The sequence below is a fragment of the Micropterus salmoides genome, unplaced genomic scaffold (assembly GCF_014851395.1).
Source record: "Micropterus salmoides isolate LMB-PRFRI ecotype aquatic unplaced genomic scaffold, ASM1485139v1 Ms_hic_scaffold_15, whole genome shotgun sequence".
Classification (NCBI taxonomy): Eukaryota; Metazoa; Chordata; class Actinopteri; order Centrarchiformes; family Centrarchidae; genus Micropterus; species Micropterus salmoides.
This window is the reverse complement of record NW_024040596.1, coordinates 29,553,225-29,571,908: the sequence shown is the minus strand read 5'-3', so window position 1 is coordinate 29,571,908 and position 18,684 is coordinate 29,553,225. Positions and strand designations below refer to the sequence as shown.

At 40.6% G+C, this 18,684-nt stretch overlaps 1 protein-coding gene across 1 annotated transcript in view; it reads right to left on the bottom strand.

The window, feature by feature from the left end:
• LOC119903404 (5-hydroxytryptamine receptor 2A-like) overlaps positions 1 to 18,684 on the bottom strand; it is an 81,531-nt gene that overhangs the window by 22,782 nt on the left and 40,065 nt on the right. The window contains exon 2 of the mRNA XM_038719548.1: positions 13,759 to 13,959. Within this exon, the coding sequence (XP_038575476.1) occupies positions 13,759 to 13,959 (201 nt within the window). The remainder of the gene's footprint in view (positions 1 to 13,758; positions 13,960 to 18,684) is intronic.

The following is an 18,684-nucleotide window of genomic DNA, read 5'->3' as shown; positions in this document are numbered from 1 at the left end:
GTTTGTTTTGTTCAGTGCATCCCGAGTATGTGGAAATCCTATGTACCTGCCTGAGATTGCACTAAGTACTAGGGACAGCACACCTGGAAAACTGCTTTAGGAAACCCCAGCAGAAACAGCTACAGTAGGGGAGAGCGGGGTATGTTGTCACACTTTTCACACCATCTAATATTTACTGAGCACCGTACAAATGTCATACCAAATGAAAGAATGAAGTCTTGGGCAGAAGTTTTGTATTCATTAAATCTTCACATCTTATCTCATTATGGAGCTGTAGACTGCTGAATAGAGAGAGTGCACTTGTGACAATTTGCCCCATCGGCAGGTAAGTTGTCACACTGGATTATCAAACAGTTAGAACACTTAATTGTGAATATTGATTTCAATTTCAAATTGTAACCAGAACTAAAAGTAAAATCAATCAACAATCAAGCCTAGAGCATTTGGAAAATAAATAATTTAATTCAAAACAAAAATGTTGGCAGAGCACACATTAAGTGGCACAACCTCTTTCATTGAACTTTAAAATCAAACGTTCTCTGGAGTGCAAATAGATCTATGGTAACTGAATGTAATGCTGCAGATAACTTGCTTAATGTATAACTTCTTAACTAAAGTGATGTGGTGTTTAACACACAAATGCAACAATGTGCATTTTTGTATGATGTACATACAGTATGTATCTGACTAATCAGACGTGTTTAGAGTCACAGTTCTGGCACACAGAAATTGCCCATTTGTTGCATTTCACACACTTAAACCAGGTCTTCTTTGGAATACTGTAGGAAAATGGCTCCACATAGATGATGCCAAAAAAGATGTCAGCAGCTTACGTCAAAATCCTTAGCTGTACTTCTGATTGATTTGTTCTTCAACTTCACCTGCCTGACTGCCTTTAACATTATGTCATTTGGTGTACTGTCTTCTGTTGATAATTTTCTTCCTTCCTTCAAAAACACAATAATTACACAATCTCACTTTTTTTTTTAGCATGTTCTATGTGTTTATTTGCACTGGGGCAAGTAATCACATGTGACAGCTTGCCCCAAAGTCATTGAGCTGACGTATCAAAAGACACGTTATTGTCTCCTCTACTTTGTGCAAAGTTATAATTTTGAACATTCACACCTAATAAGGTTGGAATACATAAAATGTAAAGTGCAAATGTTTTACTTTTGAAGCAAAACAATAATAAAATTGTACTCACCTCAGATTAGAGTGACCGTGACCACATGTGAACAGGAAGTTGAACTCTCCCCTTTGCTGGAATGACCCAGACGCGAGGAAATGCCAGTAGATCGTGCTTCATCCAGCCAGAAGTAACAATTACTGACCGTCCGCACCGTGCCCGGTTGCTCCACGATCCCCTGTACCCTGGCCCTGTACACACCCTCTTCCATACCTACAATGGGTTGTGTCGCTATATTATGCCCGCGCGCTGTGAACAGTCGGTGATCATCCCCTCTGGCTGGATAAATTTTACGCGTGATCCGTGCACTACTGCAGCTGGAGGCTCTCCGCAGCGCCACGCAACTTTCTAAACTCTTCCATCTCACGGAGAAAAGAAATCAGGTCAAAACGAAATTTGCTTTATTGGCATGAATATTAATACAGTTTTGCCAAAGCTAAAGGAAAATACAAAAAAATTCTATTCATATAGTTCATCGAATAAATAAAATAAAACAATTGTATTTCTATATATTATAATAATATCTAATATTGTTAATTTCTCTACGTTTTCTTTCATTACTGCTGTGTCTCCTTCTGGCAACAATAACAGAAGAAATCTCTGCGCAACACTTGGTGGTTTGCACCTTTCAAACGTGTTAAATACAGATGCTGTTGCACTCACATGAAATTACGTTTAGGTTTGGTAGATCACATTACGTGCAGTAAATAAATGTATTTACATGTTACGCCCCAAATTGCATATTCATTAAGGCAAAAGTAGGCTTGGCTTTTGAAAGACGTCACTCTGCGTGCACACCGTTAGTAGATCAGCTTACATGTTAATTTGCTGGTGATATCAAGTTTGCACAGGTTTTTACTCACGCAAACCTTTAGTGAATCATGTCTTAAGAGTTTACTTGTTATACTTTGTTATTAATGACACAGCTAAATCGATTAGTTGATTGAAATTTTATTGGCAATTATTTTGATGATGAGGAGCCCCTGGCAAACATAACCATACTATAAGTACTTTTTACATTTGATACTTAAGTATTTTTAAAAGAAAGTACTTTTTTATTTTGACTTACGTAGAAATTTAAATTAATTGAAGACTTAATACTTTTAGTGGAATAATATTTACCAATGGTATCTGCACTCTAAGTACAGTATTTGTGTACTTTGTTCACCGCTGTGAGCCCATTGAGACGTGCAGATATTGGACTACACAAATAACTCTGACTAGTCTTCCACCTAATAAAATGCTTGTTGTTTAAATTAGGTTCCACCTAGGGCTTGAAAACATGGGTGTACTATGGGTAACAAGGGACACTCTTCAAGTCTTAACAGCACATTGTGTGATTTTCTCCGGCAGTGAGCGTGAGCGCCTCGTCATATGTAACAGCGGTAACTCTTGAAAGATGATTTGGTCTCATCCACTGCGTGATGGTGTTTCCCCCTTTCCTGATTTCTTATTTTTTTGCATGTTTGTCACACTGAAATGTTTCAGATCATCAAACAAATTGAAATATTAGACAAAAGGTAACACAAGTAAACACAAAATGCTTCTTTTTAAATGAAGGTTTTTTATTATTAAGGGGGGGACAAAAATCCAAACCTTTGGGAGTCCAGCGAACTACAGTGAGAGCCATTATCCACAAATGGTGATAGAGGAGCCAGCCTATGAAAATCACCCCAAGAGTGCAGCAAATAACAAAACAACAAAAAAAACACAACAACATCCAAAGAACTGCAGGCTTCACAGTTAAGGTCAGTGTTCATGACTCCACCATAAAAAAGAGACTGGGGAAAAATGGCCTGCATGGCAGAGTTCCAAGACAAAAACCACTGCTGAGCAAAAAGAACAGAAAGGCTTGTATCAGTTTTGCCAGAAAACATCTTTTGGGAAAATAATCTGTGGACTGATGAGACAAAAGTTGAACTCCAAAACACACCAGAAAGTCCCCCACTGAATGGCTTAAGAAAATCAAAATGAAGACTTGGGAGTGGCCTAGTCAAAGTCCTGACCTGAATCTGATTGGGATGTTGCGGCATGACCTTAAAAGAGTGGTTATGGCTCGAAAACCCTCCAATGTGCCTGAATTACAACAATTCTGCAAAGATTAGTGGGCCAAAATTCCTCCACAGCGCTGTAAAAGACTCATCGCCAGTTATTAAAAACATTTGATTGCAGTTGTTGCTGCTAAGGGTGGCCTAACCAGTTATTATGTTTAGGGGGTAATCGTTTTTTCACACAGGGCCAAGTAGGTTAGGATTTTTTTACCCTTAATAATAAAAACCTTCATTTAAAAACTAAATTTTGTGTTTACTTGTGTTAACTTTGTCTAATATTTCAATTTATTTAATGATCTGAAACATTTCAGTGTGACAAACATGTAAAAAAAAAAAAAAAAAGAAACAAACACTTTTCACACCACTATCTGTATGTTTGTCAAACCAAGCAGTTACTCCTTGTCCAAGTGATTTATAGTGCATCTTTGGTTCATTGTTTGAACCCAGAATGGGCTAATTACTGCCACCCGAGGCCAGAGAGCATTGTAACCCTAACTAGGCAGTTTTTATGCATTAATTTAACAAAACTGCAGCAGTTTCACAACGTTAATCACATCTTAAAAAGGCGTCTCATACTGACGCCAAAGGGTACCTTCTGCGTTAAAGCATCTATATTTGACGCCTTGGGATGAGGATATGCAGGGCCCACTATAAACTGACAAAAAGAAACTCTGTGGCCCAACAACATTAAGGCTACAAACAGCCCATATGTGAAATTCATTTGCAGGTTTGGGCCATTAACTTGCTTATATGTGTGTGTGTATATATAAAGCCATGTTCATTATTTTTTGTCTACATAGGAGTCTGTTCTGCTGCAGCTCTATTGCATATCAGTCAGATCATAAGATACATTAATGGAAAATAAAATAATATGATCTGGGCGTCAGTCTTAAAGGTGAGGACAACATGATGAGCATCTGAATGACAGCCAGTTAAAAACATGACTTTTACTAGAAATTAGAGGACAATGACCAACAACATTAATGTGTTCTTGGTGCAGAGAGTCTTTTCTCCAGCGTCCTTTAATATTAAGGTCAGTATCTTTCATGCTGATGCTTTTGTTATGCTCATTCTAGTTGGGATGTTTCATTAAAGGTCATGATGACTTTGTCCGTCTTTCATGAGTTCTCTCTTTGTGTGGTGGTGAGAGTGGAGAAAAAGCCTGAGGAGTTTGTGTGGGCCTCGTAGACGTTGGGTATATCTACCTTTTCACTGTTGGTGTTGACAAAAGCCTCTTTATTCGCAAAACAAAGTGACATTTTTTCCCCTGACAGCAGTATCTGTCACATTTGTTGGTGCATCTCCAGCAGCTCTTGCTTGAAGGTCAGGAGATATTCTCTTTTTGTAGCAGACAATAGGAACAGTCCACTTTTTAGACAACAACTAAAGAGACACTCTTTGAGTTTGATGCTGAGTTTCTCCAGTTCAAGATGAAATACTGATCATGCCTAAACCTCCTCTTTACCTGATCGTTGCAGTGCCTGTGAATCGTTATCCATGAATCTGTACTTTCGACACACTTGCTGCTATCCCACACGCCTCACGTCTACATTTCTTTTCACCACAAAAGCTTTGAGTGTGACTCAGGAGTCAAATGTCCTTCTGGACCGTTCTGTTGTGGATTTATTTTCATTTGCTTATCCCGTCCTGTCTTACACTGATATTCTAAACCACAACAAAACAACCACAACGGGACACAAAGAAAGTTATTGGTCCCAGCTGTTCTCTCCCTTTTTTTTCCTGAGTTGAAGATTTGATTTGATTGGTTTACCCAGTCGCCTACTGGGAGTCCCTCTTCCTTCCAGCAAATTTTGGAAAATGCACTTATGGCTTTCTTACTCAGCATTAGATGAGAAGACAGATACAACTCTCATATCTGTACAGTACATATGAAGCTACAGCCAGGAGACTGTTAGTGTCAAACAAAGATTGGAAACAAGAGGACACAGCTCACCTGGCTCTGTACAAAATTAACATTTTATAACTGGCTTGTTTTATGTGTACATAACCAATGTTTGAGGTTATGTGCCGGACTGTTTCTTGGATGGGACCAGAGTTCTATTGTTTTACTTATCTCTTTATCTCTTTGTGGCCATTTTACGTCTGTGGCAAGCGGGAAGCTTCCGGTCTGAGACGTGAAGCCGACACGAAGTCCCTTAAACCTGCATTCTTTTGAATGGCCAGCAGGGGGCGCCTCTTCTGGTTGCAAATAGAAGTCCGGCTTCATTAGAAATAATGGTAAAATGGGGCCTCAGCAAACACTTTCCTAATGAGTTTATGGTCTCAATCGCTAGTTTCATGTCTTCTTCAATACAATATGATGTTCATTTAGTAAATTATGGTCCCATTTAGAGGAAAATAGACCAGAAAGCAGAGTATGCTTCAGGGTGGGATTATCTATGACTGAAAAGTTGTTACCATGGCGACCTGTCAATCAGGCTAGAGTGACTCGTACCCATGGCACTGTGTAAATTTAACCAGCACCTTTAAAAAAGTTGATTAGGAGTTGGCTGTTCACTTTCGCTGGTGAGTACATTTAGTTTTAACATTTTAGTTGTTCACTAGACAAAATTCTCAATCCTGTTAAAATGACAGTTAACGTGAATTACAGATGCACCTCCACACGGCCGTTAGCTACACAGTTTTGTCCAAATATAGTCATGTCTGGTGCCGCTGGTTGCAAAAAATCAACATGGCGGCGCCCTATCAGCCAAACTCAGGGCTTCAAAACTTCAGTCCACAAACCAACGGGTGACGTCACAATGACTATGTCCACTTATACAGTCTATGGTCTGCGGTCGTTTTGCTTTGTGTTGTGTCTCTTTGTAGTAGTTTTGTGTTTCTCTGTGGTTGTTTTGAAGCTCCAGCCACAGCAGATCCACACTGACTCTCCTCTGCACAGATATTATACGAAATACTACAGTAAATAATACAGACCTTACTGGAAACCATCAAAAAGAGTGTCAGATGCAGTCTAATTTAAATTGCTTTACTGTTTCAGTGTATAAAATGTTTCTGCAGCCTCAGCATGCAGGAAGGATAAAGTAAGCAAAAACAATCACTGGATTGGAATTGTTTTGCAGATACAGTATGTAATAAAAAGACTCAAACAAACAACAAAAATCCTGATGAGGACATCTTTGTTTTTAACTGAGCTCTGTGACTTTCCAACAGTCACTTGAAACACAGCCCCTGGTTCAGTTCAATAATCCAACCATGCAAAAGTGACATTGTATTTTTCAAAGTGACATTTCTCTTCATATTCTCATCCTGTACTATTGACATGTACGTCACTCTCCAGAACAAACAGCTGCTCGTCTCTTCTCTTATCTTCCAAAATGAGGATAACTCAGTTACTCTGTGTGCTGTAAATCATTAATGTCGAGCTATAATGTTCCTGCCATCCATTCATTTGACAACAATAATAATAATATCTGGGCACTCTACCACCTGGACAAAACGTAACTTTTCCACCATTTCTCATCTTAATTAGGCGAATGCATGTCGGTTAATAATGAGAAAAACAAATCAATTAAGACAGGGAAGTGGAAAAGTTTTTGGGTAATTCAAGTTCAATCAAATAACTGATGGTTTATTTTTGCAGTTTGCGAACTGAAGTATTATCAGCTGAAAATGAAATATATGATTGTCATACTGTGCTTTATTCTCCGCCCTGTTTGCACCAAGCGAGTGTAAATAACGGCCGTACAGAGCTAATCTGCACTCTGCTCGTCCCTCCCACCACCTCCACCACCGTGTGGGAGCAGGCCTTCGTCTGCTGCCCCATCATTACATTTCCTGCTCATCTAGGTCCATTGACCTGAACAGCTGGATACAAGCCAGAGAGGCAGAAGCCAATTATCAGGACCTGATTGTTCCCTCGCCTCCTTAAAAATTATATGGAGTCATAAACGTCACTTTTGTCTTGAACAAGGGAAATTTGCATCTTATGAGCAGCTGACTGCCCTCCTACTCACACAGTTAGTGTTTCCTTACAGTTTTGTGCTTTTAACTGTGGCTTCTCCATGGACAGGTTTCAGTTTAAGTATTTACAAACTCAAAGGACTGGAATTTGAACTGGATTATTTTTTGTATTTTGTTATTTCACCAAAGCATTTCTGAATAACTCTTGTCCATCTGCAAGGAGCTCCACTTACAAAGAGGAGGGCATTTCAATGAAGAAGGGCATCGTAGATGGACTGTGTGCTTCCACCTTGAACACTTAATTATTTTCAGAGCCTTGGACGGAAGAATTCACATAGTGTGCCCAATTTTGTTCTTGGTAGAGTTGTGTAGTACATTTTATGTCTCTTAGGTTGGCGCTTTTCTTCTAAAGCCATGCCAGTGTGGCTCTAAGGACAGTAATGTCCGTCGGTCCAATTAGTCTAATTGATGGATCAAATCATCCAGTCATGAAATTCTGGACAGACATTCATGTTCCCTTTAGGGTGAATTGTAATGAATTCAAAATAACTGCAGAGCTAGTTACTGTTAGCATGCTAACACACTTACACTTAGAAAATGAACATGGTAAACGTTATAGCTACCTGCTGGACATCAGCATGTTGTCATTAAGCAATCAACATCACAGCTGCTGGCATTTGCTCTTAGTTTTGTTAATTTAAAAACACAAAAAACAACTAGACAAATACACACACAGGCACAAATATGACAAATGCTATAAGCTAAAAGAAATGGACAAAAACAACAATACAACCAATCCCTTCACTAACGCAGTCAACACACGTACTGTGAACCTGTAGAACACACCACAGCAAGAAGAAAGCAAATTTGGGCGGGGTGGATGGTAGCTCAAACTTGTGCTTTATTTGAGTATTTCCATTTTATGCTACTTTCTTCTTCTACTCCACCACATCTCAGATGGAAATATGTAGCTGATAGTTAGTTTCAGATTCGGACTGTTAATACAAAATATAAAGCAACTAGTAAATGATATTATAGGCAGGGCTGGACTGGGACAAAAAATCAGCCCTGGCTGATTTTTAACAAATGCTTTCAAAAGGTGATGTGGACAACTGCCATTTCAAACAGGTTCAAACAGGTCCCTTCAGGTTGGGATACTCCATGCGTACCTCCTGCTCTATCTGTCCCTTGGGCCTGTCACAGGGACTCTGGCCCTCTGCTTCGCTATCACACGCCTCCTCGTCTGCCTGGCAGTGGCCACGGTTCTCCTTTACTCCTTCAAGTGCCTTTGACTGCGCTACGTCTGATGTTGAAGCTACTGCATCCCTGATAGCAAACATATCGGAAATTTCCACACATTTGGTGGCAGCCGTCTGAAGAGTTCTTTATTTTTTTGGCCCGCAACGCAAGAAACAGAGAGCAGAGAGGGAGGGAGTGGGAGCCAGTAAGAGATGTGATTGGGCCAGTCCAGTGTCACTAGAGAAAATGATGGTCAAAAGTTTAAATGCAATGACTTGACGAGTATTAAAAGTATTACTACTTTTACATTACACCACTGCTAAGTCCTGTGTGTTGTTAGGTTTAGGTAACAAAATGAAGTTGGTGAAAGATTAAGGTTTTGGTAAAATTTTAATGAAATAATCTACAAAATCTCTCAAACGCAGCATCTACTAGACTCCATGCAATTTGCTTACCAAGCATCCAAATTGGTGGAAGAAGCTTTTGCAACTCTGTAGCATCCTTTGCACATTAACTTGGAAACTTCAGGCTAATTCAAAAAGCTCAAAATTTTATTTGCTGACTTTTCTTCTGCATTTAACAACATTGAGCCCAGTACTTTAGCACAAATTTTAACTGAAGAAATTTTACTTGAAGATGGTCTGAACTCATGGATTGTTGATTTTCTTAGCTGCAGAATACAGCAGGTCAGAGTCGGCTCGTCACTCTCTGACAAGGTGACCACTTGCATAGGAGCAACACACAAACTCCTGCATCAGCACTTTTCCTAATAAGCATCTTTTTAAGTATGCAGATGATACCGCTCTGGTCATTCTTTTATATGACAGGGAGACAAACTTGACTTCTTCATTGACAGGTGTGAGAAGTATAACCTTATCCTAAATGTGTCCAAAACAAAGGAGATGTCAAGTGATTGTTGAAAAGCACAATCCCCTAAAGCTACTCTTTTATATGGGGAAACTATCACAGAGTTAAGTACCTTGGCATTGTGCTCGACCACAAACTCAAATGGGACACGGACTGACAGATTCAGTCCCAAAATTGACACTAAAAAAGGCAAACAGCATTGGAGGTGCTCAGGGACACCCCCTTGCCTCTTCATTTGAACTGTTGCCTTCTGGATGCTCCTCGGGTTACAACAGATTTCTTAATGAAATGTCTTAATGAATAATGATTGGGTACGGTCACAAGTCTCTGTGTCTGAAATTGTGTTCATTGTTGTCCGTTTTTCTTGTCTTTTGTTGCCAAAATGCCATCTGATTTCTGCTGCAAACAAACAAATAAACATGCCTTTCCTGCAACACTGAGATATTGTAGGAAAATGAACTGTATTTTTAATAAATAAATAAATAAGCAAATATAAGCAGCTGTTTGCATGTTTCCTCATTATGTTTCTAGCAAAATGTATTTGCTGTTGCAAATTAGTATCAAATAAAAATAACTTGTAGGAGATGTTGAGTTTAATGTGTAAATACAACTGGAGTTTATTCCCACATGGGCTGCTGTGTACGTCTGTTGTGTCAAATATGAGTTCATTTTACCAGTGCCATGGATTCTTATAATTTCCTAGAAAATAACTGATTTGTTACATTAATATGATTTTCCTTGAAATGGTATGGGTAATTTGGCAATAATGATGATGAAATGAGACAGTGTGCAGTTGGCACATGTCCAAGTAATTAATCCCAATACATCATTGTAACATAGCAAAAAGGGGTGTTGACTGAGCACACGGAGGTCTGCAGAGCATACACACCAACAAATATGAAAAATATTTAATATTGATTGGGTATTTATTAAATGAATTTAAACTGTGAATGCAATGAGAGTGAAGTGCCATTTAATTTATTTCTAGAGGAAACTAACTGGACCATAACCCCCTTACCCTGGGTGGGACTTTGTTATGCTATGCTATGTATACTTTGTTATACTGCTTTGTACTAAGCTGAATTATGATTGGCAGCTACACCAAGGTCATCATAGTGTAATACAGGACCTGATATTTATTTATGTATTGATCTTACAGCCTGCCAAATATTATGCGACAAACCTGCAGCCATAAATTTGAACACAGTCAGACTGAGCTGTCTTACCTTAAACCAGGTGATTTTACTTCCCTTCTGCTGTGCAAAAACATCCACATTATTAAAATCCAAGGCTAATCCTTTCACTGTCCTGGCTCTCAGATTCTTTCTCCATGCATCACAACTTGAAACCAAGCTCTGTATTTGAGTGTCCAGCACTTTAAAACTCAGTGGATTAGAAAAATACTGTAAATTGGTGTGCACTGAGCTACAGTCCAGTTTCACATCCTGCTGCTCAGAGAAACAAAGACCCAATTCAGATGCAACAATGGTGACTCACTAGAGGGCACAAACACGGACATCTTTCAGTTTTAGTAGGTTTCTGAAACTTATCAACTTATATGTGCGCTGAAATAGCCTGTAGTAAAAAGTCCTGTCACTTTTTTTACCGATGAGTTTACAGTGGTTACCGTTCTACAAACATATTGGAGCTGCTAATGCTGGAATTTACCCACTAATACAAACTGAACATGCCTTACTGCTGCTCCTTCACATTAAAAGCAGTTACTTGACAAAACTCTGGGTCGCTTTTATTGTGAAGCAGCCATGTGAAATGCAATCTATTTGTCATTGACATTAGCGCCAAGTAAAAAATAGATCAATATATTGCTGTGTGGGGTGGCCATGACCAGCACTGGCCAACCCCTGGCTTTGCCACTGCTTACATCTTCCTGGAAAGAGATTTACAGGACCCTTTAAACAACTTTTGAACTCTACAAAAATTCTCACATGCCCATATGTACTTTGAAAGAGTTTTTGGTCACATAACTGTGTTAAGTCGGTGTGCTGAGGGTGCTGCAGCAGCCCTACCTATACACGAGGTGTATTTTTATTGTTACAACCTACCTCACCCTACAGTACCTCTTGTTTTAATAATTGTGAGCAGTGCAAGTTTTCCTGATGGTCTCCTTTTATGTTTTGTGTAGTGTCCTGTAGGATTTTGTCTGTATTGATCTGTTGTTGCTGGAAAGTTTGGACTCTCCTGCATGAACTGAACACCGTGCTGCCAGTGTAATTATTGTGAAGTAGATTTCCTAACTCTGTTGTTTGGCCTACATACTGTAAAATCATATGTTGGGATCATTTACAGTAGAATAAGGACTCCATACTGCACTCTGCGTCTGCTGAACTAATGCATTTTGTCTCCCATCTCCTATACTGTACATCACTTCTTTAAGAGATCTTTTCATGACCAGTATGAAAAAGAGAAACAATCATATTGAACATACAGGTGGGGATGTAACTATTGTTTTAAATCATCTTTACTCTTCATCGAGCAAACAAAATATAAACCTCTGAACCCTGATGTTGAAATATAAAATACACACTAAATCAAATGAAATACTATTTAAGTTGTTTTTCTCTCTCCTTGGATCTTGTTGATGGTTTGTTTAACCTTCATTTTCCCACAGGCGTGTCACTTTTGCTTTCATCAGAAAGCCTATTTGTGTGTGGTTTTCTGATGGGAAACAGAGAAAATCTGTCTGTTGAGCAAAGCACAAACTATTCAATTAAAGGCCTAAAAATTTCAGGGTTTCTCAACATATTTTCAGCATCCTGCTTCTGAACTGCAAGTTCTGAGTTTTTCAGCCTAATTTCCCTGTGAATAAGTTGCCTGTTATACTGCTATAGTAAGTGTTGTGCCACTTGTCCTCCTGCATACTCAACCCTCAGCTCAACCACCTCTTGTGTTCTCTCGCTGCCTCCTCTGTCTAGAATTCACCGTTTTTTCCTCCAAAACTCTGTGTTCAGTATTCCTCCTGCTGCCTTCCGATCTACACCGGACTGACTTCTCAGCCAACTCCATTACAGCCTCCTTATACATCTCATCTTCTCCTGTCACTTACAGTGGTGGAAGGTAACTACTCAGGTACTGTACCTGTAGCCTGAGTATTTCAATTTTATGCAACTTTCTCCTTCTACTCCACTACATTTGTCTGACAGCTTTAGCTACTTTTCAGATTACAGGTTTTAATAGCCTCTGCCTCTCCCAGCAGAGCTATAAATTCCCCTGAGGGAATCGCTTCCAGGACGCCAACCACAGACTCCAAGAAGTCCGGGTACTCTGAGCAGCTGTCTGGTGCACAAGCACACACAACAGAACCTTCCCCCCCAGATAAGAGACTCATAGTCACAAAGAGAAGACCCTCTAAGAAAAGTCCAACACAGCAGTGCTCAGCCAGTGTGAGTATGTGCCGCGCAACTCTGGAGAAGGAGAGTCCAGCCTATTTCCAGGTGTTTGGTTCCTAACCCGTGCTATGTGTAGAGGTGAGCCCACTGGCTCTGGCTCCTTCCCTGCCAAAGAAGTGACATTCCACATAGCTAGGACCAGTCTGTGATGCCTGGAGTAGTTTTTCCTGCAGCCTGGCTTACAAAGCACCCGACCCCAGTGCCTATCCCTGCTGGTGGTGGGCCCACAGGTCAGCAGGAAAATGCATCGTCACAAAAACAGGCTGTTTTTTAGGGAGTCGTGTTTCTCACAGGACAGCAATGCTGCAAATACATGCCGATCTTATAGACCATGATGCATTGCTGCAGATTAAACTACCCAACAGGATATAAAGGAGTTAAAATGAGCAGCTGTAAATGAATGCAGCAGGAATATTAATCCAGAAACATCAGATTTAATAGAGAAACATTGATTGGAACATTTTACTTACTCTTTATACTGCAAATTTAGCTGATAGTACTTACCTTTTTTGTTACTTAAGTAAGGTTTTGAATGCTGAACTATGTGTAGGGGAGTATTTTCACAGTGTGGTATTAGTACTTTACATTTCTTCCACCACTGCACTGGTGTCTGCAGATGGTCTGTATGTCCAGCCCTCATAACTAAACAAAATAGGTCGATTGTCAGTTGTCCCAAAATAACATATACTGTGTGAACGTTGGAAATGACCAGTCCAAGCGACAGGCGTACTGGACTTTAAGTACGTTACCTAAGTCACGTGACTTCACTCAACCTGGTATGTCATAAATGTAATGTTGTTGAACTCCTAAACTCTGTAGGAGCTGTTGTCTAAGCGGTGCGCTCTGTTTAAAAAGAGCATCTGATGTTGTGAATATGAAATTCTTCATTCCTCCAACACAAAATGCCCCCCACATTTCAAACGCAACTTCTTAACTTGTTTTGTTGTACCGTGTTAATAAACTCTGTAGATTTACGACAAAAGTCCGAGCTTGAAGACAACACAGACGCAAACAGAAACAAACCTCTACTGACACAATTCGTTCATTTTAACATGGTGTTCTTCTGTGTGTGTGTTCTTACCCACTGAAATCGTCCACACCGCCATGATCTTGATGCGGGCCTTGGTGTGGGAGTTGAAGCGGCTGTGGTAGATCGGGTTTCGAATGCCGATGTAACGATCCAGAGAGATGGCGCAGAGGTGCATGATGGACGCTGTGGAGAACAGGACATCCAGGTAGATCCATATGGGACAAAGGTCAGAGGGCAGCGGCCACCCATAATCTGCACAAGTGGACGGATGGAAAGGTGAAGAGAGAAAAAAATGTTGTGTAAATGTGTTGTTAGTATCTGGGATCTGATCTCATTCGATGCTGGTACACCTCTTACTGACATTTGTGGCTTCTGACATTTCCCACAAAACCTTTGAACAACCCTTTCAAGAGGCTGAAAACATACAAATGGTTCTGGTTATTGTGACTGCTCCTGTGTCTGCCATTGTGACCACACTCTTTACACAAAACCCAACCAGCTTGTCTGAATTGCTCACACTTCTCTTGTTGCCATAATAAACCCCTATAGTCTCTGGTCTACAGTGATGCTGCTCACTGATCCTTCCAGCTCAAGTACTTACAAGTAACATGTTCCTGGTTCTATCACTGTCAGCTTCAGGTCATGTTGTGCCCACAAGGTCCAACACCATCCAACAGGTGTGCTTGTTTAAAAACTTAAAAAGAGTTTTGATATTTTAACGCCTGTCTAAAGAAGAAAAGCTGATGTATTGATTAAAAGTGCAGCGGAAACAGACTTCATGTTTACTGTAAACGCTGCCGTACATGGAGCAGTGACTTAAAGTGACAATTGTTTGATGAAAACACCACATAGCATAACGCAATCCTAATAATTCTGTATGTTTTTACCAGAGTAATCCTGTAGTTATTGTATGTTGACACTTTCCCACTCAACTCAACACCTGAGTTGGGTTGAATGTGGCTGTGACGCTGAGTTCATTCAGTTCATTTGTCTTCCGTCACAAGTTATATATCCATTAAACCATTTCACACATTTAGGTGCATATTTTAAAACATTACAGCTAAATGAAATGCAGGCATCAACAACTTTAATGCAAATTCATTCAGAAGGATGCAAGGTGACCACAACATTAATGGAGCTGCAGAAACTCTGGAAATGAGCTCTATAGATAAAAGCTGCCTCGTCTTGTTGTTCAGAATATAAACAGCATTTCTGCCTCTATTCATGTTATTCAGAATATTTGTATAATGTCAGTGTGCATGTTGTTGCTGGATCCCACCTGAGATGGCATTTAAGTTAATTAATGGATGGATGTCTCTTCTGAACCAAATGTACCCTGTGGTGTTTTTATGAGTTGCATGCAACCATGCCAGTGTTACTGATATGTACAGTATGCACAGCCTTTTTTTTCTTTCTGGTGGAGTGGAGGCCTGTGGTAATAAGTGACAGCAGGACTTTGATCTTTTATCACATTTTATAACATGCCACATAAAACTTTTGGGGATTTTTCAACTTTGTTTTGTTTTTTACAGGGCATAAAACAGATGAGTGGAAACGGGATTTAACTTTCTGTCGGAAAAGAGTAAAATGTCACAGGAAATTATCTTGGTTGTTGCCTATTTATTACAAATGAAACAAGAACTGTAAACATGAAGTCACATGTAATCACAGGTTAACTCATGTCAACTGGCACCTGATGTGGCTGGTTGTGTTCCCTGGTTTCACAAAGAGCTCATCAACACACAACTGATTTTACATAGTAGTCCAGACTCTAGCTGTACCTCGTGTGATTAAAAAGTGAGAAAGAAATGGGACACAAAGTGGATTCTTGTGTACATAGAGGAGCTGCAAGCAAGACTTTATTTCCTAACATTTCTTCAACACAACAAACTCCTGGGGGTTACCGGGAGTCCCTCATAGGGATCCTTTCCATTATGTTGTCAGACACCTTGTGTAACAGTCGGAGCCTGTCGCTGGCAAAAAGAAGCACTTTTTGTGGACGCCATTTTGACCAGCGCAATCGCCCCGAAGGAATACCGACCACCAACTGCACGGATTCAAAACATTTTGTACATACTAGTCACTTAAACACCAACATATGTGGAAAAATAGAGCCCAGGTTTAACCATCCTCTAATTAACCTTTAAGACTTTACTGCCCTCCACAATAAGGCATTTCCCCTTAATGTCAGCGACTTTACGATGCAATTAGAAATCAAGTTACGTAGAAACAGATGCAGAAACAGATCCAAGTTCCTCACTCAGTGGTGAGTTTAAAATAGATGGCCATGGCCAATTTAAAATCTCTCCCCCGCATTAATGGAATGAGTGTTTGTTTGACCTTTAATTAAATGCTGCATGTAAGCTATGTGCTGTTTTTGTTTGCATGTCGGCTATGCCTTTTTTTTTCTGTCTGTTTGGGAAAAGTCACTGAACACAAAACAGAGCCGAACTATAATTAATTATTTCCTGTGTTTTTAGCTTTAGAGCTGGTCTTTTTCATATGAATGGACACTAATGACACACTGGAACAACATTTGTTTTCGTCCCTGCTGCCGACTGCATTTGTTTTAATGCCACTGCAGTCTGTAATAAAAAGCATTAGCCATAGTGATGGTGCTCATGGACTGGTTGCCTGTTCGTAGCCTCTAAAAAGCTAATTACACAGTGACCACACGGTGATAAATGGAATGAGTCATACAGATGGAACCTGGCCCGAGGCTTTAAAACATGCCTCGGACTGAGAACACGCTCCAGATACGTCCACGCTGTCTGAGCTGCAGGTGCACAGGCTGCAACTACACATCCACGTCACATGTCACACACACACACAGTCCTCTCCCTCATGGCCATCGAGCTGCGCCCACAGCAGCCATCTCTAAATATAGTCCTGTAATTTGGTCCAGAAATCACTCAGCTGCAGAGGGAAATGACATCATAGGATATACATTTTCGGGCATATTAGTCTCAGCTATTCAGTTTTCACCAGTCTAGGCTGTAGTTTGTCTGTTCCTATGGTGACACGGTAACATTTTCTATTTTTAGATTTTGGACTGTTGGTGGTTCAGGATCAGCAAAGTCTCTGCTCTGGTGGAGATAGGTGGCCGTCTAGGAGTTGCCGCTATCCATGCTAGTTAAAAAGGAACCCCCAAGGCATTAAATATGGACTCATGGTGAAGACTCCTTGGCGCCAATTTGTAACGCACTGGGAAGCCCCTTAGAGTCATTGTTCAACGCACTAGGGGAAGCCCTGTAGTGTCATTTATGGACGCTACAAGCAGGTGTAGGCATAATTAACAGAAAAGTCAGAGTAAGGAGGTGGCTGGGGTGGACAGGTGGGCCAAAAGCTGTACTTTCACTCAGGAGACCGGTGTTCGTTTCCTGTGTGAACCAAAATCAACATGCCTGTCCCAAATATTGGCAGGGTGACTTCAGTGATTTAAGCAAATAAAGTTTTACAGTACATAAATTAAGTAACGTAGTTAACAAAAACCATGATGTTTGCCTAAACCCAACAAGTTTAGTTGCATATTTAGTTTTGCTAACTTGACCGCGGGAGCACTACATGTCCAAAAACAATGCTAAAGGGTAGCCAGGGCGTTACAAAGTGACACCACGGTGTTGACCAAGCATACTGTATATATGTGACGAGTTGGAGTGAGAATGTGTTGCTGATGAGATAGTGATGATCAATGTGTCCATCTGTCTTTGCCCCGCGTCTCCCTGATAACTCCCGGACCAACTGCGTCATCGCAATCTACGTTGCCAAGTCACCTCAACAAAGATGCGGGTGTTGATATTTTAGATCTGCTATTGAAGCTCTGTTGCAGCAGCACTTACCTGACATCAGCTGAGAACGAATGGATGATGAAAATCAAACCTATTTTTCTTTCAAAATAAGATCAACACTTTACTTTTTGTCTCCACAGCTGGAATACACTCTGAACACACTGTCCTGCTTCCTCAGCGCTAACACAGCAGCGTGAAAGCACACAGCGAGTCAGCTCAAATTAGAAAATTCAAACTCAAGCCGGCAGATGAAAAAACACCCATACGAAACTGGGGGATGTTTTGCAGCCAAGGTGTCACCACTTCCCCAGGACCCTCCCCCTGAGAGTGTTGACAAAAATAGCCACTGAGCTGAGGGGATTACAGCCACATCATCAGGGGTATTCAGGGTGAGGAGGAAGCATTTACCCTCCTCCTCCTCCTCCTCCTGTCATTTCCTCTATACGAGAGGTGGGGGACGACCTGATCAAGGCTTTTATTATTTGGGAAGAGATGACTCATCCGTGTCGCTCGATGTCACCATGGTCACCGCCAGACTCCAGCCTCTTCCTCCTCATCTCTCCTGCTCTCTTTTCTCTCAGTTTTTCATTTCATCTTCCTCCTCTGATGGTCATCTTGCACTCAAATTGTTTTTGACCTCCGTCTCTCTCTCTCTGTCCTGTTTGTTTCGACTGGTTTTGCATTTGTGAATCTCTTTTGGTCTTTATCCAGTCACCAACAGCCTTCTCTGCTTCTCTCTGGTTAGTTTTTTTCTTGTAAACTAAAAAACTCTTAGATTTTTCCTCTCCGTCTTGCTCTGCTTTAGTTGGAGATAGAAGTCCGTAGCTCAATGGCTCTGAATACACATACAGTCAAACCGTGGGTCACAGGATGGGTGGGATGTGAGACAAGCAAACTGCAAGTAAATGCCAGGCGCTCCAGAGTAACCATGGCAACAGCTTCTGTGCGCTACACAGCTGTAGCCTATTTAACTTAAGTTAAAATAATAGGCTACATAACTTTACCTGATAGGCCTTCATCTAGTTTTGCGGGGATGCTCTGCCATGTGAATTCCCTCCTGTTGATGTCCTATTCAGTAAACAGTAATAGATTCTGGAAACTTACAAACAGCGAGAATCAGTCTCAGCGTGATGCGATACAGGGACACTTGCTACTGAACAAAGACAGTTTATGCCAAAATGTTTCTGCC